The 22,004-nt window shown below is 38.1% G+C and overlaps 1 protein-coding gene across 2 annotated transcripts in view; it reads left to right on the forward strand.

Moving 5' to 3' along the window:
- dve (SATB1_N and homeodomain domain-containing protein dve) overlaps nt 1–22,004 on the forward strand; it is an 89,050-nt gene that overhangs the window by 65,406 nt on the left and 1,640 nt on the right. For both annotated transcript variants that reach the window (XM_033484921.2, XM_033484920.2), the window contains 4 exons: nt 9,383–9,525; nt 10,171–10,473; nt 18,493–19,044; nt 20,298–20,675. In XM_033484921.2, coding sequence (XP_033340812.1) covers nt 9,383–9,525; nt 10,171–10,473; nt 18,493–19,044; nt 20,298–20,675 — 1,376 coding nt within the window. The remainder of the gene's footprint in view (nt 1–9,382; nt 9,526–10,170; nt 10,474–18,492; nt 19,045–20,297; nt 20,676–22,004) is intronic.

The raw sequence follows: 22,004 nt of genomic DNA on the forward strand, positions 1-22,004 counted from the left end.
ACAATTTCTAAAACCGAATGACCAGTTCGATAATGAAAGTCTGCGATCACGAATTCTAGAACCGTTCCACCCTGTTAAGTAAAATGATTTCTTAATGGTTACTGCTTCTAGCTGTCCTGAATTCATATACTATACCCATTATAAAATCATATGTATCAATAAGTACCCAGTATCTCGTACATAAGCTGCTTAATCTATATTCATCAATGTTGAACACGGAAGTATTTGCAATAAAAAGATTGGCATCGATTTATTATTATTCGATATCGGTGTAGAAATATAAAAATGAATTTCCTGGTAAATCAAAGACTTCCCGTCTTTTCACTTTTTACGGTTATCTTATTCAATGACTGTAGATCAAACATCGTTTCAACATCGTTTATAACTTTTCACCACCATCGTCGCAATATTGAATATGTTTTAGCAAAATTCTTGGAAAATGTCGGAACTATATTTTAACTAACTAGTCCGCTAATTTTACGTATTTATGGGACTTAATTTAAAAATACTGCTGCACTGTTTTCAATTCCTTAAAATTATTAAGGACAGAAATAAATGTCCACGTATCTCCTGTATCTTGCAATTACTGCAGATCATTTTTATTTCGCATAAAAGACGGCACTGATGCCGTCGACGAACATCGATGCCATCGACGTGCATTCTAGAATCGCAAAATGGTATCATCACTTCATATACGTCGTATTTGTTCCTATACCGAGTGATCGACAATTTATCGACATCGTACAGAATTTCTTTCAACAATTGCCAAGCCACGCATGAACAGAAAGGAGAGAATACTATGACTCGCAGATCGGGACACTGTCAAATAACTCACGCTCACCTACTGAAAATAATGGAACCACCCTTCTGCAACCCGTGTAACGAAGTATACTAACAATCACTATTTGAATGCAGGAAATACTAAAATAATATAATGAAATATAATCTAAATGCCATTTCATTTCAATTTTATCTATTTAAACGCCATTAAGTTTAACGGCACAAAAAGCAGTTAAAAACATCCTAAGTTTTTTCAGAGTGTCCTAACTATAGTAATGTCTCTCTAATTGACGCTCAGATTGTCCACAGAAATGGACAATTTGGGAAGAGGAGATACAATTATTCGAGCCTTGCGGTTTATTTTTATAGTTATAAATTGTCCACAATTATAAAAACGAGCCGCAAGGCTCGAATAATCGTATCTCCGCTTCCCAAATTATCCATTTTAGTGGACAATCTGAGCGTCAGTAAAAAAGGGAGACATTACTGTATAATCACAAGCCAAAGAGTCGCTGACGACCATGAAGTCGATGCAACGTTGAACGCTAAGGAAATAAAATAGAAGAGAAGGAGAGAGCTGCAGCTGCGATTTTCGCAGAATTCGAAGGTCAGGGCTGGAAACAGTCGAGGCCGAAGGTTCCGCGTGTTTTCGCCGACGCTATTGAGATGTATGTTTTTCAACGCGGTGCGTGATCCTGTCTCTAAGAATCGGCTAACACTTAGATTTAGAAGGTTTCGTCGCGTGGCTGGTGATCTTATAAGCTACACTAGCTGTGAGGTTATCTCATTACGTCTTATCTGGTGCTTTCGCCCCAACGCGAGCTTAGCGGTGCCCGTAGAGCTTAAATCGCACGCAAGCTCACGGACGCAGCCTTTGCTTGCACGCAAATGGAGCGCACCCGATGCGAAACGAAACTTCTAATACTACACGCTGGAAACTTTATGAAGAATCTCCCCGATAAACCATCTCCATGACAATAAATCTGGGTTAGTCGGAAACACCGTTGTAAAAGTGGCCGCCTGCACCGGTTCACGGGTAGACCCTTTGTCGCGCACGTACGATTACGTTGAACGCGCGATCAAAACGTTCGGAACAGTTAATTGATTTCTCGCGGTTGAGTTGAAACCATTTTTCTGTCCATTCGGCGATGCTAATTCACATTTATACGTGCAACGTGTTCGAATCATGGAGAATTCTGACGTCGGAAGTTTGAATAATCAAGGTTTTACAGTAATTACTTGAATGAGAAATTAGATCTTAAAGTAGATCCTAAAATTTTCATGAAATTTCTGCGAACGATGTCTTTAACAGTACTGTCTTTAATCAATCAGATTTATATACCAACCATGAATTTAAAAAAATATATCACCCGAGAGAAATAAAAGAATATGTTCGAAAATATGTTAAAGTCAAATTGCATCATTTTGTTGAGTCTATAGAAATTGTTTTTACGATGTTCTTTTCCGACGAATACGTGAATCCTGTATGCTACAGTCCAACGAATGCGTTAACCGAAATTTTTTGAAATCGTGACTTGCGGCGCTTTTTCCTTATAGCTACAGAATTAAAAACGCAGTGCGGAAGGTTGAACGGAGCCGCTGCAAGGGAAGACAGAGAAAGAGAGAGGACGGGAGTAGCAGATAAAACGTTTCAAAGAGTTGGCCGTTTATCTGTAAAGACCGGCATCCGCCGAATCAGCCTCAGATACCGATACAACCCACACTTTCCTTCTGGTGTACGTGCTTAGGCTAACTTCCGAAAGCCGCCGACTTCCAGGGATCGCTGATTCCGCCACGCGCCAGCACAGTGTTTTATTCTCATCCATAAATCATATAAGTGCGGTGCTATTCAACTGAATGTATTTCAGTATTAAAGTGAAATTAACACGCAAAGCGTCGAAGAGCGACCCCAATGCTTCCAATAAATTCGAAGTATTTTAATTAATGGAACTGAAACTAGAAAGCTAAAATTTATCACGGTGATTGGTATTATAATTATTTTGCATTTTAAATGTCCTAATTAAATTCAGCATGTTCGAATATGTTACAAGAAAAATTAATTTTGCGTCTAATGTGTTAATAAACTTGAATCGCAAGTGCACAATTCATTTCGTTTGTTTTAATTATTGATTATTTTTATCGATACAGCTAATTGTGTTATTTAAAATTCGAAACAGTTACTTTAAATTACTTGTTTAAAAAATAGTTACAATTATTTCTGAACAATAAATGATAATAGATCGGTCATTATTAATTTCATAGCGTACAATTATTTTACGGATGTTTATTGGAAATTTATGCATCAATTGCAAAAGAAAGAACAGGAAACGTCTTTTTTTCTCTAAGAATTTCTTTTAATTTTTGTACCGATCCAATTTTCCTCTGCTCATTTCTCTCGCGAATGCATTAAATTTACCACTTAAAAAATGGCAGAGTTTTAAGGTTAATTCGGAGCAAGAAATTGCACGATACACTGGTATGAATAACATGCGAGAACAGAGTTAACGTGATTAACAAGTTTCCTAAATTCTAGGGTATCTGTGGATGCCCATTACGAGCTCCGCAAAACGCGGACCGGAAAAATGGATTCTAATAGCTTCGTACCTTAGTCGAGGCTTCAGGGTGCAGCTTGATTCGATTTCGAGAGATTAGGCGAAGTCGTCTTGGATTACCGAGTCACCAAGACGAAGGGGAAACCTTAGGATCAAAGTCCCGGTCGCGCTGCGACTTATCTGCATAGCGTTCCTCTTCCGGTTGTCGAACGGTAGATTAGGGGAACATTTTTATTTTCTCCTCGAAACCGGGCGCGTATTGTCGCTCTCTTCCGCACAGGAAATCCAAACGCGTAGAATGATTCTATCCGCCTGATACCGATGCAGGAACGCGCCGCTGTCGAACGCTCCTGAAAATATTTTCTGTACGCTTCTGATACAGTTCGAAAGTTTCGAACAATTCTCTTGTTAAAAATATTCGCCACTGGTAAATAATACAAAAACGAGTGCAAAGATGGAATAGTATTCAAATATGGAATTGTGCTGCTCTGAAGAATCTAAAAAATTAATATTGAAACAAGAGATGCAGTAATAATTTTTCTGTTCACAGCTGTTAGAAAATTTTTTAAGGTACACGAATTTCATGTATTTTTCGTATGTACCTGTTAACTGTATATGTTTCTTCGTATTTTGTTTAAATACAGGACTTTTTAAAATATATAATTTCAGAAAGAATATCAATTTGAAAAAGATCTCGTAGAATTTTGTTATACTTCTAAGCGAATCCCGATGATTGTTTCGATGTCACTCGAATCAAGATTGTTCACGATACAAAAAGAATTAGCTGTCGATTCGTGTCTATAAGAATTTCTGAACGTTTTTGAATTAGATCGAGGAACATGAGACAAACGGAGACACGACGGACGACTTCAGAATTAGTTCGGTTCGATGGAGAATGAGACTAACTCATTTAAATTCACAATTACAAAAGAAAGCGTTAAAGTAAAATAATATAAACGAACATGTAATATCTGTGAATATTTATAGATTCATTTAAAGATTTTTTATCCTGTGCATTTTTTTGTCGAAATTGTAGAAAATCAGTGGTGCTACAGAAAAACGAATAACATGATTTCTGCCAGCTTTTGAGGCCAAATACTTCATTCTACGGTAAATCGTCGTCCAACGAAAGACTGTGACATGGAGAAAGAAATATTCAGTAACGATTTTTCGATTCATTCACCGACGACCCTACGCGCACTTAAAGAACCCATTATCACAGCAGCACGAAGAGGGTGATCGCGGAGTGTCGAAAAATATGTTCCAACTTTTTATCTTGTATCTGCACTGCTGACTTGGCAATGGGTGCAGGGACCACTCCGTTAATTTATCGAGCAGGGAGTTCGTTAAACTGTGCGAAGTATGCTCGGAAAAGAATTTCCTCGTGAACGATCCTTTCGTTTGATAGTAATTCAATTACAGTTTATATTTCTTCGATGTTAAAGCAGTTGTGTCAGTGACGTGAAATTAGAGGTGCCAAATTGTATTGAATCCTTTGCATCGATTACGCCAAAATATTTAAATTTATTTGTCTCTGTGTCGAAAATCCTTCGGCTCTTTCTGCTTTTGATTAATTAAACAATTAATGGAACTGTGAAATTCTACTTCATTGTATTATCCAGTGATTTTGCAGTGAATTCGGTTGTAAGTAGATTGCGAATTTTACGTAATTATGACAAAACTGAATAAATCGAATAAAAAGCTGCGGAAATATTTAAACAATTTACAAGCATTGTTACGTTATTCTCAATTCGTTAAAATGATCGAGGAACGAGATAAATATCTATGCAGCTTCTGTGTTTTGCAATTAGTGCGGACACTCTTTATTTTGCATAAAGATCCGCAGATTAGTATATTTCGTTATTGTTATTTCGATGTATCCTTTGATGTAAAATTGCAAATGATAAATTTTTATGGGTGTATTGCGTATTATAACATAATCAAGCTTACAGGTTTTAGATATTCATTGAATTATACGTTGAATTAGATGCTCGTTATACGGAAAGTATTAATTTCCTCTATGAATCACATTTATAGCTTCGAAGCAGAATAATATAATATACGTTTTCGAAGAATATTGATGATAATTAAAGGATAGAATTAAACATTTAATTTATTCTCTATGAAGCACAATAATACAGTGCAGATTTTCGAAGAATATTAATAACATTTAAAGCATAGAATGGAACACTAAATTTATCCATGAAAGCAAAATAATCTACTACATATTTTCAAATATTGATGACAATTGGAGCATATTTAATTCATCCTTGTACAGTTCAAAGATTTTTTCCAATACAAGATTTAATTAATTAATATGGTACGTTTTCAGATGTAGCACGCTTCAACAAATAAAAACCTATAAAATTCAATCGATTAATGGTGTCATTAAAATCGAATGCAATATTCTATTTTCATTTTGCTAAGGATCATTAAAAAGTCTATCGAATATTGATCCATTTAAATATGTATACAACAATTTTTATCTGTGTATAGATCTGAAATGGAATGACGAGAGTCGGGCACGTAACGAGCCGAAAATACAACGGATTTCGCGAAACGAAAGAAATCTATCGGGAGAAACTCGGTTTCGCTCCTTCAAGGGTTGTCTTTCGGATGAATCTTATCTTACAGCGAGAACTGTCAAAGAGGAACCGTCCTGACGCTTCCGTCGTACTTCCTTCACAGCGTAAACGGGGAGATAACCAGAAGACCGATAGGGCCTGCACCAGAAATGAGAAATGTCTTTGCGGTTGTACAGATTAAAGATTTCGCGGATGAGTGGTTGACACTCTTCTTTCCCGCTTTTAATTTATCAAAGTCAATAAAAATCTACAACGTCCCTAAAGTACGTTTACGCAGCTGTGTTCGCTGTATTTGTGCAAAGATAGAAAAATTGACATAATACTTTCAGAATTCGAAGTAATATTGTTGTAGTTTTATGGTTGTTGTAATTTTCTTCTATCATTGTTGTAATGTTCTTACTATGATACTAGTTACAGTAGCGTGATTAATTATCGACCAACGATAAGTATAGCCTGCATAATACAATACTTTCTCTTTATTTCTATTTCAGATGGTCCAAATAATTACTCGAAATGACTTTAATAGAGTTATTCATTTTTCTATTGAATTCAATTACGCGTTATTAGCGAACAATCAAAATTGGAATGGATACTTTAAAATGGAAGAAAATATTGAATAACACTCGACATTATTAGAGTGGAAATAAATTAAGCATTGTTATTGAAATAAATTATTGAAATTGATAAAGAGAATATTTTAATTGTACTTATAATGAAAGATACTGTATATTAAAAATCTACTATTGTATCAGAAGCGAACAAAAAATTATTTCAATAAAAGTTTCAGCGAATGAAAGATAAAATAACAACGATTTCATTCGATACTCATGGAATGAAATAATCAAGAGAAACATCATCTCTATAACCATATAAAGTAACGAATCATTCAGACAACCCTTTCTCAATTATATTACTCGAAGAATACATGTTATATTGATAACCGAATAGATCTTATATTTTATTATATAGATGTTATATTATTACAAAAATGCGAATTCATTGAATAATTTCTGTCAATAACACTCGAATGAGCCATAACCTAGAATTTAAATCTTGCTGCAATAAATAAATAAATAAATAAATAAATAAATAAATAAATAAATAAATAAATAAGTAAATAAGTAAATAAATAAGTAAATAAATAAATAAATAAGTAAATAAATAAGTAAATAAGTAAATAAATAAGTAAATAAATAAATAAGTAAATAAATAAATAAGTAAATAAATAAATAAATAAATAACTAGCCACAATGGTAATTGGATCGGAGCATCTGTGACCGAGCATAGTCATCGCATGCAACGTAATCAAAGAGAAGAAGATTTTCGGCAGGTAGAAAGTTGCCACCAGAAGACTGACAATATGGCGGCAGGTCACCGAAGGGATCTTTGCGCATCAGGGAAGGTCGCTAATAAACAGACCGCATAATACGGTTTCCTGTGGGCAAATCTGCGGAGTAAAAGCCTGCCTTGAACCAGCTGATCCCGGTACAGAGACGATGCCAGGTCGGGCCACCTTAATGAAAACTATACGTCTCTGGATTAAGGTGGGCACTGGTCAGCCTTCGGTCTTCCTAGGCACGACCTGTCTTGCGCAACCATGGGGGCGGATTCTATGGTGACCAGCGTATTAGATGGAAGTTTAGGGCATTAATACCTAATATCGTGCCACCGGCAGTAAATCCTTTGTTGGTCATCTTGCTGGGAGACTTAGCACCTTACATCGCCTAGCATCGATAACGTCCTTCAACGGTTTACGATAGAACGCATAAACCCTTTTGACACACGCCCGGACCAGATTAGAAGTTTCATGATTATGTTTTCCTACCGCGATTCACACTTCACCTTTTGTTCGCGCGCCGAAATTCATTTGCGAAGTCTTCGACGTTGGTCGAATACACCGCGTATCGAACGATATTTTTGCGACATACAATTCCGGCAGTTGAATAGAAATTGATTTGCTCTCCGATATTTTGAATCAATGGAAAATACTGTAACAACTTTATTCTTAATTTGTTTACTCTTAAATGCGCGAAATGCACAGTCCGATGACGAATAATTTCGTTGCTCGAAGGCAACGAAATTAAATTTTCAGATGATGAAACTATCGATATTTTGTTTAGCAATTTTATTTCACTCGCCACAATATCTCGGTTTATATTTTACTCAAAATGTTCTCCTCTTATTAAAGTTAACCACGTATGTCGTGCAGTAGCTATTAAAAAATATTTATATTAAGCAACCATTAAAAGCGACGCAGCAGCGTTAAATGAAGAATGAAACAATGATCTTGATAAATCAAGAAATATGAAGTTGTAAAATTGTGGATTGGAAAATCCATTTTCGTTTTCTTAGAAAGATCGTCGCTTGCCCCCTTTTCGCATGGATTCTCCACACGTGCTCTCCACGAACACATTTCACCATTTCAATAAATTTGACTTGGCGATACGATCGTTCCAAGAAGAAATGAACTAAAATTCTCGCACATTCTGTGACGTAGTTTCATGGAACGTGAATGTACATATTAGTCACGTAATACGAGGGCGCTTCCCTTTATTTGGGGTTCCGGCAAATCGGACGAGGTTTTGTTTTCCACTAATTGCAACGGAGACCGAGATTTTCGGTTTTCTTAATAAGTATTACCTTGTATACCGAATGGAATCGGTGAAAGCAAGTTTACCCTCCTTCTTCTTCTTTCCTCGCCTCCTCTGGTTCTCCATTTCCTCGGTTTCGCAGAAGTCTGGGATTATAACCTGGAGTGGGATAGACTCCGGGACTTAAGTCAGGGTTACACAAGGATCGCAGCTATTGTGCCATCGCCCAGCTCTTATTGTCTCGGGATAGACGAGTGGATCTGCATATGCTTAGCGCGGGAGTTAAACTTCTCTCAACGATCTTCAGCCTCACGAATCATCTGGACCCTCGAATTCAAATCCCGAAATGCGAAAGCGTGCGGCTGCTATTGTCAGTCGAATCTGCGCGAAACCGGAACTGGCTTGATTCTTTGCCGCTTCGCACAATGGCCTGAAATCCGCCGGTTTTTGAAAATACAGCAGTGACGTCTATGTAAAATTGAACGGATTAGAAAACATATGTAAATACAGATAAGAGAAATGCCGCTAACATAACTTTTACATCGAACGAAAATCGGTCCGTTGTTAATTTTCTCATTTTTCTTATAATTTTTTAATAAAGCATTTTTGAGTCTAGACCTTCTAGACCTTCGTGAATACTATAAAATACTATAGACGCTCATTTTTAATTATGCTCATGAAAATATTGACTTTGTTTTCTTATGCAGTTAGTCGATAAGAGTACATTGCAAACTGCAACATTGCAGTGCTCCGTTGTTCTCGAACGATGGGATTTGGCGAACGATGGATTACAAAGATTAATAAGAAAGTATCGAATACTGTAATGGGAAAATAATTTGTTGAAACGCCTAATTGGTGTGTATAATTGTTACAGGAAAGAATATCCCAGTGCATTGTGTGGTCGAGACTATTCACAACATCGTCGAGAGTCATGTGAGCAACTCCCGTGAGAATTGGCGGAGGCCTCAAGTAGAGACGGATTCGTATGTGATCATCCCTGTGGCCATGCCTTTCCAAGTAAATACATATTATTTCTACATTGGGGGGATATTCTGGTTTTGTATGACGTTCTGCAAACAATTTTTAGCAATTTAGAACAAAAAAACAGCTAGCGATATTAACAAAGATTTATTGTATTATTATTATTATACGTTCACAACTCTAAATTCTCTCCTCCTTCAGATTTTCATAAAAAGATACACGAAAATAAAAATTTGCATAAAGATTCGCAATGCACAGATCATATCAGTCGCGAGCACATACAGTAAATTCTCCCTAATTGAGGAGATACGATTATTCGAGCCTTGCGTCTCGTTTTTATAGTTGCTGACAGTCGGTAATTAATAATAATAATTATAATAATAACAATTATAACACAATAATAATAATTATCATAGTTATAATAATACTAATTACGACTATAATATTTCTTTTGGTTTTTATAGCGAGGGGAAATCTTATTATAATTATAATTATTATAATAATTAATAGTTATAATAATTATAATTATAATAGAGGGACCACAGTCTACTAGATAATGACTATGATACTTCTTTTAAATTTTGCTGATAAAAAGAACTCACGTTTTCCTCAACGAGATAAAACTTTTCTGAAATTGTCACTTCTATTGTTCAACGAATGATGGTCGTCTACGTTTTCTAGGATTTAGTTGGCGAGGCACTGGTGCGCCTGGGCTACTCAAGCGACCTGATACCGAGCGCCAGGGGAAGCATCGTCATAAGGAACTGGAAACCACTGCCAATGGAGAAGGTCGCGGATGGTCCGTTGTTAACGGTTGGCGACATTTTAGCCGAGTTGACCTCGGTCGCGACATTGAAGATTCAAGTGTACAGATCGAGACCGCCACCGCCTAGTCCAGCAGCGGAGGTCAGAAACAAGCTGCTGAGATTGCTGTTGCTGCACAGCCACGCGCTTTTGGTGTCCGCTGGTTGCCCTTTGGACGAGGTGAGTCTTCTCACGAACCTTTTCTCCATTTGTCCGTCCATTGACTCTGACAAGAAGTATTCTCAAATGTCGGAAATCCAATTGTCGGAAATCGGATCCCAAAAATTCCAACAGAAGCAAAAAATCAAACAAATTTAATTACTGAAATTGGAACTAGGCAGTGAAAATTTATTATAGCGGATGATATTTCAACTCGTTTGTGCGTTCTACACGTAATGCGAAGATTCAATCAGTTGGAATGTATTGGAACAAAAATGAATTTTCATTTTTATATGATTTTTACATTGTTGGAAACATTAAGGGGCAAATATTCGAAATCTTCTGCCTTATAACATTTTAATTAATATTGTTTTGTAACATACACTACATTCAAATATGTTCAACTAATATGCTTATGCTAACTTTTATTAAAACAAACATACTTGAATTTTATAGACAACAGAAAATTAAATTAAATTGTTCCTTCGTTTAATCAATGTTGCTTATATCAGCGATAATTTTAATAGCCGCGCGAGTATGTAAAATTGGCATGTTGCTGACACAATTCCATTTTATACTGCTGCTAATTATTAAATACGTCTTATTGCTAGAGAATCACTAAATTACAATACAAATTTAACTATGCCGTTTGTCGGTCGCAACAATGCGCAAGCTTTCTAACGGAAGAAATATGGAAATATTGGGCTATATTTATCGTCTGCGAAAAATGATTCGCTAAATTTTAAACGCGGCGATTTTAATCTGAGCGATAAGCCACGCCGTGGATGGCTTTCAGTTATTGATGAAGACATTCTGCACAGTTTAGTTGATGAAAATCAACGAATTTCGACAGAGGAGCTTAGTACGACGTTGAACATTTATACGTCAACCGTAGTTTGGTATTAAAACGTTTTTAGCGGAAGAATGCCAGTTTATACGCGTGTACAGCGAAATCCGGCAGCATTTTTTTCGCTCGCGGAAAACTCCGCGGAATTTCCAAGGGAAAAATCTCCATAATTTTCACGCGATCACGAATCTGAGAGAATTGTAATTGCTTAAATAAAACGCATAAACGAACGTCTCGTTCGCGATAAAATCATTGGTTACCGGCTTGCCGAATCGAAAAAACTGAAAAAAATGTTAAAACCGCTGTCGCGACAACGTGTTGTCGCTATAAAAATTGTGGTGGATGTGCTCTTTCAACTTTTATATGAAATCTGTATTCACGGGGTTTTTCGCTTTTTCGCAGCTAGGATTTTCACTTTAAAGTTTCGAGAAAATTCTCAAAAATATTAGTACATCGACCGTCAGCGTGTGTCACATTATCTTTTGCAAAATTTATGCGTGTATGTAAATGGGGTAAACCGGTCGCGACTCGCAATTCGAGAGTGACCGATGTTTAACGCGGAAGCGAGGATGAGCGATGAAGATAAAACGCGAAGTTCAAGCAGGATTCGAGATCAGGGAGCGAGGAGGACTTCGCTCTAAGACCGCTTAAAAATGTATAAAATGTAAATCTAGCCAGGGAGTGTTTGTCGTCGGGACACCTAATCTCATTAAGAAGTCCTCCGGCCAGCGCACTTGTTCCTCCTTCGAAAACCACTGCGGTAATCTTCGCCGGATTCTTGCTCGGAGGTCGCTGATCTTCGTCTTAAATAAATGTTCTCTCGGTTTCGAGTCACCGCGATGACATTTCTAGACCCCAGATTACCAAATACATCTCCAGATAATTAAACCGTCTTTATTTACGAGACTGCAGCAGACGTTCTTTCTTATTTTATTATTTTAGGCCCTTCCCCCCTCTATCTATATACTACAAAAAATGTTGATATCACGTTTCAAAATAACTTTTACATTTTGGTTTATATTTAAAGAAACTGTAAAAAGTGTAATTGTTGTGCAAGTTAGAAGACTCGATAAAATGAAATGAAATGAATAAAATGAAAATACCGTAGATTAAAATGATTATTTCAGATTTAGAGTTAAAACGGCGTCGAGTGCGAAGGGTTAATTTTGCGAACTAACAATTCAATTGATTGCAATACAAAAATGAATTTGTAATATTTATAATATAATTAATATTTGTAATATAACGCTTGTACGTACGTAAAGACAGTAAACTTCGGTGTAGTCGTGTGCATGATACTTGCATTAATAATTTCGTCACATAGTGAACCACGGTCCAATCAACAATATTGGTTAAATCAAATGAACGCTCCGTTGTAGTAGTACTTTCTTGTATAAACGCTGATATCCGTATTCGCTTTATTAATTGTGTGCATTAATTTAATTGAAATTAAATATCTCTTGCTCACTTCTGCTTGTTCAATATTGTAGCTATTTTTAAATCGATGATTTGCAACAAAGCGTTGAAGTAAGCGAAGCAGCTACACATTGTTCATGCTAAATAAAGCTTTCGATTTCCTGTTTTCAATTTTCACCTGGTGTTTTCGGGGGAAATTAAACGGACATCTGGCCGGTCGATGTTAAATAAATAAATAAATAAATAAATAAATAAATAACAAAAATTGCGAAAGGTCTAGATAAATATATTATTTATGTAGAGTTACGAAGTAATACGTGTTACCTACTTTCAGCTATTAGCGTTAAATAATTAGTAGCTTTAGCGATACGCTGTTTCGAACTTGTTAAAATCGTAAAAGAGAGAAAGGTAATTTTAATGCGACTTCTGTTAATAATAATTCACGCGAAAATATTCGCAATCGTATAATTAACGACGGTCGGTGGAATCTGGAATTTTCGGTTTCGATGCTTTCGGAAACAGCGATAGTTTTTGTCTTTTTGTCGTCGATGGACAAGACGATGCCGAAGGAGGATCCGGTTGATTTGATTTCTCCGAAGATCGAAACGGCACCGTATGATGTCCATGTAAGGGCAGCAGGGGCGTACCCTTTCGACAGCAATGAAGATCTCATAGCGTATGATAGGATTACCCTTTACTCAACCAAATTCGCGGCCTTCATCAAAAGCCCCCTCGATATCGGAAGAAGGAGAAGGGTGAAGGGGCGCCCCACCCCCTACGGGCGGGCATTATCTAAGTGCACTCTCTTTGAAGATCCTACTGTACTTGCCCATCCCCGAACTTTAATGCTGCTCGCGGTGGTCTATGATTACCAATTTTCCCTGACAGTCGTTTCCTTCTCGAGTTTCGGCCTGTCGGCTAATGGCGAACGGCTGTGATAGAGAACCGGCTCCTCGAATGCATATGACTTAATCTGTCGATCATTCGCCGAGAACTACGCGCCCGTACAGCCAGGTAACAGGGCCGATCGATTTTGGAAGCCTTGATACGCGGAATTCGTGCTTGAAAATTACAGCCGTTTTGTTACGACCAATATCAACCCGTACAAACACCGTTTCGTTGACAACTCGCGCGTTGGCAAGCTTGCCCATTCTGATATTTCGATGTACAGGATGGGCCCCGTTCAGTTTCGTCATCATTGTTTAGGCGTTCAAGCGTCCTTCGAAAAATGTTTCGAATAAAATTTTATCAGTATTTGATAGGTTCTATGTTCGCGTAATCTTAGATCTCAAAAAGTGCTTTTTACGTGAAAAACAGTCAGGCTTGTTTTTCGTCGTTCCAACAAATCGCAATTTTTTGCATAAATTTTTATATTCATTGTCTAGTAAACTAGTTCTACGAGGATCTCAAAAAAAGACCAAGTCGCTTGATCCTATTTTAGGGAAATTATTCTGTTTTAAAAGGTGTACCCAGTCTTTTTCTACTGACACGAATGTATTATATCTCATTTCTTCTTATTTGTGTAGTCGTAATGTACTCCTGTCAACCGTGGAATTGGAAGTGAAATACAATCTGTTGATTCTAAGTAGAAAGTATAGTTTGGCGAGGATTATTATTACTATACCGTAGGCTTTTATGCAACATCGAAATCGTCTGCATTCATTCTACACAGCAAAAGTTCGACAAATATGTATTTCTTCTTCCAATGGATTCAAATAGATATAAATATAATAGAAGATATAAATTCTGTAATATATATATATATATATATATATATATATATATATATATATATATATATATATATAATATAAATAATATATCTAATACAATATTTTATATAATATATATAAGATATAAACAAGCATAACGTGTAACTGTGTAACGACTCAAGTTAACAATTTTGCTCTAAGAACTACAAGAAATAATAAATTAACAAAGACGAAAGTTTCATCAGTTTAAGTGTCTTCGAATTCGTTTATAAAAGGAGAGGCAGCAAACTTTCTATAGCATCTCGATGATTTATTAAAATGATCCACGAATGAGAAGAAGCTACATGAGTTTGCTATTTTGCCATTTTCAGTTTATTATAATCACACGATTCAGCTAATAAAAGTACCACCGCTAATTTGCAATGTTCCAAAAATCTGACAGCGTCGAACATTTCGTAGAAACCGCAAGGGGCAATAAAAGATTTTAGTTGCCAGATTAATTGCAACCTGGAAACGTGAGAAATTTCGCGAATCTGTTCCAATAGCGTTCGGATATCACCGGCAAGGAGTTATCAAGAATTTGTCAAAAGAATTCCTTAATTTGAAATGCCATTTAAACCCCGTGCCATCCGTTTATCTCCGAGCACGCCAGTCAGCTTCGTTTACAGTGGCTATTGGGAATAAGTAACTGACGAGCGTTCTATAAAGGCATTAAGCGAAGAAGATTAACCAGTGTTTTGGTAGAGTCAGTTTTAACTTCAAAAATAGAACGGAATCCCGACGAGCCGCGATGCTATTGAATTGGTGGGATTCGCGAGGAATTGTAAATTACGAACTTTTGTAACGGAACCGTTGTGGTATCATTCTCGTGTAGAACTTCGACGATTCTGTATTAACAGATAAACCCTACATATACATTCGTTAGACGGTGCTGCTGAATTTTGATCAAATATGGATCGAAGATAACGTTCGTTGATCGCCGTGTCTCGGCGTATCAGTTTCCGCCGATGTCTGAACGAATAACTCGACGAATAAATTACAATTCCTCCTTTCGAAACCGCGCCACGAAATTCGAGAAACGATTTCCTGGTGATATCAATCGATAAGAGCAAGACTTCGACAAACCACGAAGTTCGCAGACTGGCAAAACGGCAAAATTCTATATAAATGCATCCTGTGCGCTTGTAAAACGTTGTTGCGATTTTAATAGCTCCAATTAATAGTCCTTTTAAAGTCAACGTTTGAGAATTTTTTAATGAATTGTCTGAAAGAGACAACGATTATATATATATCTGCGAAATTGTTCGGACTAACGCAATGTAATAATTAAACTGCGGATCTTTCTGCAATTCTTCATAATCATACGTTATTTTACAAAAATTAGCATTAACCCTCTAATCGATTAAAAAGGAGAAACAAAAAATTACGATTATCCGATTAAGTTATCTCAAATCGATTTGAATAACAGTGAGTCCAGACGTCGAAAGTTCGGATGATCGAGGTCCTATTATAATTTTTGTTATCATCTTATATTTTACGAACTTATATACACCCCTAAAAACAACCTCCAAACAACCATTTCATGCGAATCCCCGTTACACGAACTATCTCATAAAAGTTCGCGAAAGCGAAGCGCTTGCATCGACGAAAAAATTCCACCCACATAATTGTTGCCAACCTACTCGTTTCTTTAAATCTCGAAATCTCGCGTGCACCATAAACGCAAGAAGCCCCGGAGCCAACAAATAACCATAAGTCGCTGGAGGTAAAACAATTCAATCGTTTCAACAACAACCGCTTTCGTACAGATCGTGTTACGCAAATTCAGCGCGCGGAGCCGCGTTCTGTGCGTATCAGTTTCGCATTTATAACAATTTATAATGAGCTTTTGCGATCGCTAACTTGCATATTAGGTTGCTGTCACTCTTATCACGTGCCATAGGCACAATGTAAGTGTTCAACGATAAGACGAGTACACACCTATATATATATAGCGTATCAAAACGCGCTAATAGAACGCATCGTCGCCGATTTGGAAGAAAAAAAAGAACCGCGCGAGCTGGCATTGTAATCGCGAAGTGGACGAACGGTCTTCGAAAATCCGGGTGGCCCGATCAGCGTTCGAACGGACCGAAGGCTGCTGAATCGATCGTCCCTGGGCTCTAATCTATTAAGAACCTCCTTGTTACGGAAAACTGGAGGCTCTAGAGCCCCGACGACGCCGGGGATCCATACTCGAGGATATTTGATCAGATCTTAGGCGAACGCGATTGATTTACTACAGACAGCCCAGCGGATGAGCAGCTCCGACGGTGCCTAACTGCGTCATTTGGCAATAATAAATCGGGCGTAAATCAGGCCTCGAATTACACCGCGATGTTGTCAGATAAGCCGCGCGCGCGGCCTGGGCCCGTTTCTTCACCTCCGTTTTTCGCCGGTGTTTACCTGTTTGTCAGCCGATTTTGCTCGCGATCCCGCGTCCTGTCAACCGTTGTCGCGGCTGCCTACCTGATTCTGAGTGATTAAGTGCCGGGGCTGTAAAATTCGCGCGGATCCGAATTTTCGCGGCTGACAGGCCGGGCCCGCCGGATAACAATCCTTAACGATACACGGTGTTTTCTGCGCCGTGCTCCGCGCAGCAAACGCGCCACGGATACGCGACGGATTACCACGCTATTAAAGTGGCGACGGGCTCCTTGGCCCCTGCGGACGGAGCTGTTTGCTCGCGCGTAAATCATTGTCCAGATAAGGTACACGTTCCTTAAGCTTAGTACTATTTAACGCCTGCCTAAAACTTTTCCATAATCTGCCGCTTTAGTGCCGTGCCAACCGGCGAGACGCGCTCCACAGGCTGCGATTCTTGATGCATTTGCAACAGCAATTGCTATTCGATGAAGTAGCTGGGAAATCGGTGTGGTACAAGGACTGTCGGTTCTTTCGTACGACTGGGCGAGGGTATTGTTTTACATTTATACAGGTTTGCACTGGGGTTTCATCTTTTTGCAGGTCATGCTCAGCTTTTTCTTTTTTTTTATACCGAACTCATACTTTTGCATATCAAAGTGATTTTCTCGGTGTCTCGAGAGTGAAATAATGTAAATGTAAGTTCAAATATTTCTCGGTAGACACCGAATGGAGACAATCGGGCGAATCGTTAGTTTAGAACAGTGTATGATTTCACAAGATTCAGGAATTTTGCGTTGGTCAGACGAAGCTCGCTTCAGTATTTTTAAAAAACTCTAATTCTATGGGTCAAGCATTCTGTTGAAATTACTACTGCCATAGATCAAGGTACATGCACGATTAAATAGTCATTTTAAAATCCTTGCATTTCATTGTTCGGCTATTAGATATAAGAACTTAGACAATATCATTTATAAGAATAAATAGCGATCGTTTCAGCAAACATGCATCTTAAATGTTCATTTACTGGACAGGTCAATCTATCAGAGCAAAAGCAAAGTTGGGCATTATTCGGATTGTTTCGAATAAATATTCATCTAAGATGACTATCCGAATGAATTCCTTTCGCTCGACTATTTTATTCGAATAATTCATTATTCGTCATAAATTATTCAATTTATTTATTCGAATAATTCATTATTCGTCATAAATTATTCAATTTATTTATTCGAATAATTCATTATTCGTCATAAATTATTCAATTTATTTACTCGAATAATTCTTTATTCGTCATAAATTATTCAATTTATTTATTCGAATAATTCTTTATTCAAACGATTCTTTATTCTAACAATTCGTAAAATTCTTTACTCGACTAACTCGAGAAAGTAATATGAAAGAAATAAATCGATAAACTGTGAAACAACACTTTACATTTTATCATTTTCATTCAAATCAATTATTTTCCGTACGAATTCCTGTACGAATCAATTCTTACTCGAATGAAATGCGAAAGTCAATGCAGCGGCCGACTCGACGTAAGGCCGCAAAGGGTCCAAGAGATACCAAAAAAAAATATTTAAGAAGATTTCTCAATTCTCGAATAGAAGGATGATCACCGATCGCTCCGATCTTGAAGAGCAATATATTTCTGGTTCGCAGGTGACGCTGCTGTCCCTGTGCAGAGGCGGGAACGAATTATCAGAGGAGACCAAGCGTAACTTCGAATCCTGGCTCCAGCAGCAACAGTTGGGCCTGGGCCTGAACCCGATCGTGCCTACCTCGAACCACCATCACCACCATCACACGCAGAGTCCCCAGCCTGATGGCGGTGGCAGCATCGGATCGGCAGGCGGTACCATCGGCCCTCCTCATCCTGCGCTCCTTCAGTACTCGCATAAAACGAGGATGAGGACCAGTTTCGACCCCGAGCTGGAGCTGCCGCGTCTCCAGCGTTGGTTCGGCGAGAACCAACATCCGTCGAGGCAACAGATTCAACACTATGTCTCGGAATTGAACTCTCTGGAGTCTCGACGGGGCAGGAAGCCGTTGGACGTCAACAACGTCGTCTACTGGTTTAAAAATGCCAGGGCGGCCCAGAAGAGGGCCGAGAACAGGGGTGTCAACGGGTATAGTCCGCCTGGACTGAGTCCGAGGGGTGCTAGCATCGTCAGTGAGGATTGCTCCGACGAGGAGGAGGATTCTAGACATCAGGTAGAGATCGGTTCTCTCTCTCTCTCTTCCAACCGAAGATTCTTTGTTTTGCTCAGTTTTAAGTAGCTTGGATTTTGTCGATGGTTCGTGGTTCTTTTTAATCCGAAACGCAAAACCTTATTTTAGAATTATTAAAATTGCAATGACTATTTAAGATTATTTGGACGAAATTCGAAATATTAAAGTTTGTCCTAAAATTGTTGAAATTCTAGATATTATTTAAGACTATATGGACGAAATTTTAAACATTACAGTTTGACCTAAAATTGTTGATATATCAAAGACTATTTAAGACTATTTGGACTAAATTCTAAACAGAAGAGATTATTATTTATATTATTATTGATATTGAGATTTATTATAACATTTTCTATCGTGATTCTCTCGCACCTAATAAATAATAACAAAATTTTGCTGACCTAGTGGATTGTAATATCTTATAGCGTTTAACAAATAAGTTGTCAACCCTTTGCTATATTACTTCCGGGGTATCAGAGGTTCCTGAGGTCATTCGAAGTAACCTTTTCCTTTACAAAAATTCTCTCTTCCGAAAAGGTTACTTCGAATGACCTCAGGAACCCCTCGTTTCCCGGAAACAACATAATTTTGGGATAGCCTGTAGACGCCCATCGCATTCAAGCCTAATTTTCGCGACTACGAACGGCCGGGAAATTTGATTAGAAATTATTATTATTGACGAACGTTGTATGTGTTTCGTTCATTTCAATGTAAACCTGAAAAATACACGCGCGTCGTTCATAGTATAGGTTTGCAATTTAACCATCATACGTCGAGTATGAGTTAGAATCACAGAGGCGTGAGTCACAAATGAAGCTCATAATAAATAATAAATAAATTAATCAAATAAACCTGAAATAACCTTACAACGCAATCTATGCATGCCAAAATCATAAAAAAACAATTGAAAGGAATTATAAAATTACTATAAATTAACACTGAATCAACACTAACTATTGCTACAACGATAAATAAGCTGCTACTACAAATTAACACCGACCAATGCACGCGTCAATAAACAATAACAACACCTGTTTCTCGCAATAAGAAAATCTGCGTCTTACGTCACTGTTACGTCGACCGCCTCGCATGTTGCGCACGGTGTAAAAAACATCGCAGTCACGAAAGAAAATGGTACCACAAAAGCATAAGAAAAGTTGCCGAAACTGAGCGATAACCTCGCCTGGAATGCGCGCACTAATTATAAGACTTCTGTTTGCATTCGAATGTTGTAGTCAGCCTCGCCTTCTCCCTGTCCACCCGGAAGTCCACCGGTTGGACCACTGTCACTGACAACGAGACCCGAGGATCAACAACCTCCACCCTCGACGCCATCCTCTGTGAAACAGGAGGATGCCCGGGTGTCCTCCGGTTCTGAGGACGAGGAGGCAAGGCCGACCGGTCCTATGCCGGGATTCTCGCTGGTCCCGAGTCCGATGTTCGGCCACGGAATTATGTATATGTCACCTTATTTGCCGCCACGCGGCCCGGCCGGCTGCTCGACCGGCATGCTCGACGAGAGGAGGAAGAGGAACCGGACATTCATCGATCCCGTGACGGAAGTGCCGAGGCTCGAGGCTTGGTTCACCCACAATACTCATCCCAGTCACGCGGTAAGTTGAACAGCGAACTTTAATTATCGGTACATTCATTTCCCGATCCTCTCTCTCTCTCTCTCTCTCTCTCTCTCTCTCTCTCTCTCTCTCTCTCTCTCTCTCTCTCTCTGTATTAATATCAAAGCGCGGCAACGCTCAACCGTTCGCGTTCGTTCCAGCGTTGCTGAATGCTACCATGCTTTTCCAATAGGAGTCACCGGATGTTTTCAATGATTGCGTTTTGTCGCTGTCGTTCGCCGTTCGTTCGTCTGCGCTACCGTAGTCTGGCGGCGAATTTTAATCGAGGGTTTTGTTTCCTATGGTTGTAGGGTACAGTGCGTCGAAGGCTTGGAAACGAAGCGGATGTTCGCGAAAATGATTCTTAACGTGGGAACCCCGGTGAATAATGCACGCCTGTTACGATGAAACTTTGCACACGCGTTTGATCCTCGGACTGCGATTACTACGGGATCACTTTGACCGAGCGCGTTTGAATCGTCGCTTAATTGTGCAATTTTCGGCGAGTGATTTATATAAATTACTTTTGCACCGGGAACAACGGAAAGGCTAATATTTCTACGCGAAGTATCGTCAAAAATATGTTTCGAAAAATTGATGCATAAAGCTGTCCGAGAGTTGAGAGACTTACCCATGAAGGTAGTCGTATTTCGATCGTTTTACCGCAAGGGAGAAATCAACCCTTTTATCGGACCTGGACCTTCTACGTAAGTGCTTATAAATCGCAAACGAAGAATGATATCCAATGATAGTTGAAAATAAAGGTTGCATCGTATTTTTGAGGCCTGTAAATAAAAAATTTCGTAACATTGTTCGGCACAAACGTGATTAAATTCTTGGATGGGACTATGAAACACTTGTGCAAAGTTTCGTAATAATCGACGTGTACCGGTTCCCGGGTTATTTTGTTAATGATCGAGTCGATTGCTGTCAGAACAGCCTTAATGCGGTAGCATTTGTTTATAGCAATGCGACAACATTTGTTTATAGTAATGCGGAATCATTTGTGCTTTTCTATAGCAACGTGATACAATTTGTAATATTTTATAGACAGTACAACAGTGATCATTTCACTGATATTTTGTATACATATAATTATAGTGGTATGCTAAATAATAATTGAATCAGAGGCATACATTTTCTCAACTAAAATGTGTTTTACTGTAAAAAATCTCTGAAGAAAATCTAATTATAGAAAATTCTTGTAGATAAATTACACTGTGTGCACTTAGAAAAAAAGATTACAAAACAATTGTTTATCGTCATAATCAGTAATTGAGATGAAAAGATCATTTTTTTTAAAAAGAAATTTGTCAGTATGAAGTTGGA

The sequence above is a fragment of the Megalopta genalis genome, chromosome 12 (assembly GCF_051020955.1).
Source record: "Megalopta genalis isolate 19385.01 chromosome 12, iyMegGena1_principal, whole genome shotgun sequence".
NCBI classification, from domain to species: Eukaryota; Metazoa; Arthropoda; class Insecta; order Hymenoptera; family Halictidae; genus Megalopta; species Megalopta genalis.